The following is a 2,110-nucleotide window of genomic DNA, read 5'->3' as shown; positions in this document are numbered from 1 at the left end:
CCCCCCATTCCCTGTTCTGGCTCCTGGGGGTCCCACGCAGAGCATCCCCCGATGTCCCCCCCTCGTGGGTGCTGCTGTGTGCCGGGGGTGGCAGCCGTGTCCCCGCTGTCCCGCAGTCATGCTGACCGGTGGGATCGTGGCGGTGGCGGGGCAGTTCAAGGGATGGTACTTCGCTGCGTACGCCATGTATCCTTATGGGGCTGGGGGGTGGGGTGGGGGGGGCATCTTACCCTGTGCTGAAGGGGAGGGGGGTCCCGTATCTCCCTTCCCCTTGTTTGGCCCCAGATCGCTCCGTTCCTCCCCCTTTCCCTACGGAACGGACCCTCAGCCCTGGCCCCATTCCTGCCCCTTTCCCTGTGGAACTCAGCCCCACCCTCGGCTCCGAGCACCCCTTTTCCTTGACCCCCACCCCCCTGCACCCCCGCAGCGCTGCGGGCGCCTTCGTCTGCCTGCTGGAATACCCGCGCAGCAAGAGGCAGAAGGGATCCACCATGGAGCGCTGGTGAGTGATGGGGTGGCACTAGGGCCCCCACGTGGGGCTAAGGAGACTGGGGGGGGGAGGGGGGGTCCTTTAGGGCCGCGTGCCCCCCTGACTCCACACATTGCCCCGCAGCGGCCAGAGGTACATGACGGCGGTGCTGAAGGTGTTCGGACCGCTCACCCGGAATTACTACATCCGTGCCATCCTGCATGCGGCGTGAGTAGGGGGCGGGGTTGGGGCTGGGGGGCACTCCCCAAACCCCCCCCGCCCCCCCCTCACCCTTAACATCCCCCCCGTACCCTCAGGCTGGCTGTCCCCGCTGGCTTCCTGCTCTCCACCATCCTGGGCACCGTCTGCCTGGGCATCGCCAGCGGCATCTACCTGCTGGTGAGCTGCTTTTGGAGGGGGGGGGGGGTTGTGGGGCTGCAGGAGGGGGCTCCCCGCTGACTTCCCCCCCCTCCCGGCTCTGCAGGCAGCGGTGCGCGGGGAGGAGTGGCGACCCATTGAGCAGAAGCCCCGGGAGCGGCCGCACATGGGGGACACCATCAAGCAGCCCCCCAGCAACCCCCCGCCCCGGCCCCCCGCCGACGCACGCAAGAAGCAGACGGCCGAAGCTGGGGGGCAGGTGAACCCCATCCCCATTGAGGCTGAGTAACACGGAGCGGGGGGGTCCTGCTGCTGCACCCACTTCCCAGCTGCGCCTCACACTGATCCCCAAGCCCCCAGGGGTGCTCAGCCTCCCCTGGCTCGTAGGGGGATCTCAGAATCCCTGGGGGGCTGCTCAGCTGCCCCCCATATCCCAGGGGACGCCCCCAGCTCCCCTCCACCCCCCTCCAGCCACGCAGCCCCACTGTGCCGCTGGGGCTCACGCAGCTCTGCTCTCGCTGCACCGCCTCTCACGTTTTGTACGTTGTCAGTTGTTTTTTTCTTCTGGTTGCTTTTTGCAATAAAAGGACTGAAAGGCCCCAGATCCTTCCCGACCCCACCCCATTCATTGCTCCTGTCTGCCCCGGCTGCGAGCTGGCAGCTCAGTGCCCAAATCTTTAGCTATCCCAATGATGGGAAAAACCTAGTGTGGGGACAGGCTTGGAGATATGTGGTCCCCAGAGGTGATACGCAGCCTCTTAAACCCCCCCCCAGCACCCATGGGTGCTCTCAGGGCACCTGGGACAACCCCGGTAGGTGGCGCTGAGCCCATGGGATGTGGGTGCCCAGGGCAGAGCTGTGGGAAAGGAGTGGGTGGTGACAGGGTGCTGGCATAGGGCCGGGTCCCCCCTGCCCTCCCCACTGCCTCCCTGTTCCCCTGGGTGTGCTTTAGGGATGGGAGGTGCCCCCCTAGCATCCACTGGGGCAGCTGGAATAGGGGTACCCAGTGCACCTCCATCCCTGCATCCTTGGCACCTCCCCCTCATCCCCCAGCAGAACTGGGTGGGGGGGGAACCCCATGCACCTCCACCCCTTGCCCTCCCAGTTATCAAAGTATGGGACAAAGCAGGGGTCAGGCTTTTATTTTCAGGCTGCACACTGCCGGCGTTAAATAGCCTCAATAAATAGCGCTGCAGGGGAATAAATAACCGGGGAGCACCCGGGGAGGGCTCCAGGCATGGGCTGAGGCTGAGCCCGGGGCTG

The 2,110-nt window shown here is 65.9% G+C and overlaps 1 protein-coding gene across 1 annotated transcript; it reads left to right on the top strand.

The window, feature by feature from the left end:
- LOC110404326 (cytochrome b-245 light chain) lies at positions 117-1,451 on the top strand (the record flags this gene model as incomplete). The annotated part of the gene is given in 5 exon segments (XM_021408482.1): positions 117-186; positions 428-502; positions 614-697; positions 787-868; positions 954-1,451. Coding segments are annotated over 5 exon segments (494 nt in total), but the record flags the coding sequence as incomplete, so codon positions are not given.

Source organism: Numida meleagris, chromosome 10 (assembly GCF_002078875.1).
Source record: "Numida meleagris isolate 19003 breed g44 Domestic line chromosome 10, NumMel1.0, whole genome shotgun sequence".
In the NCBI taxonomy this organism is placed as follows: Eukaryota; Metazoa; Chordata; class Aves; order Galliformes; family Numididae; genus Numida; species Numida meleagris.
This window is presented reverse-complemented; position numbering and strand designations above follow the sequence as displayed.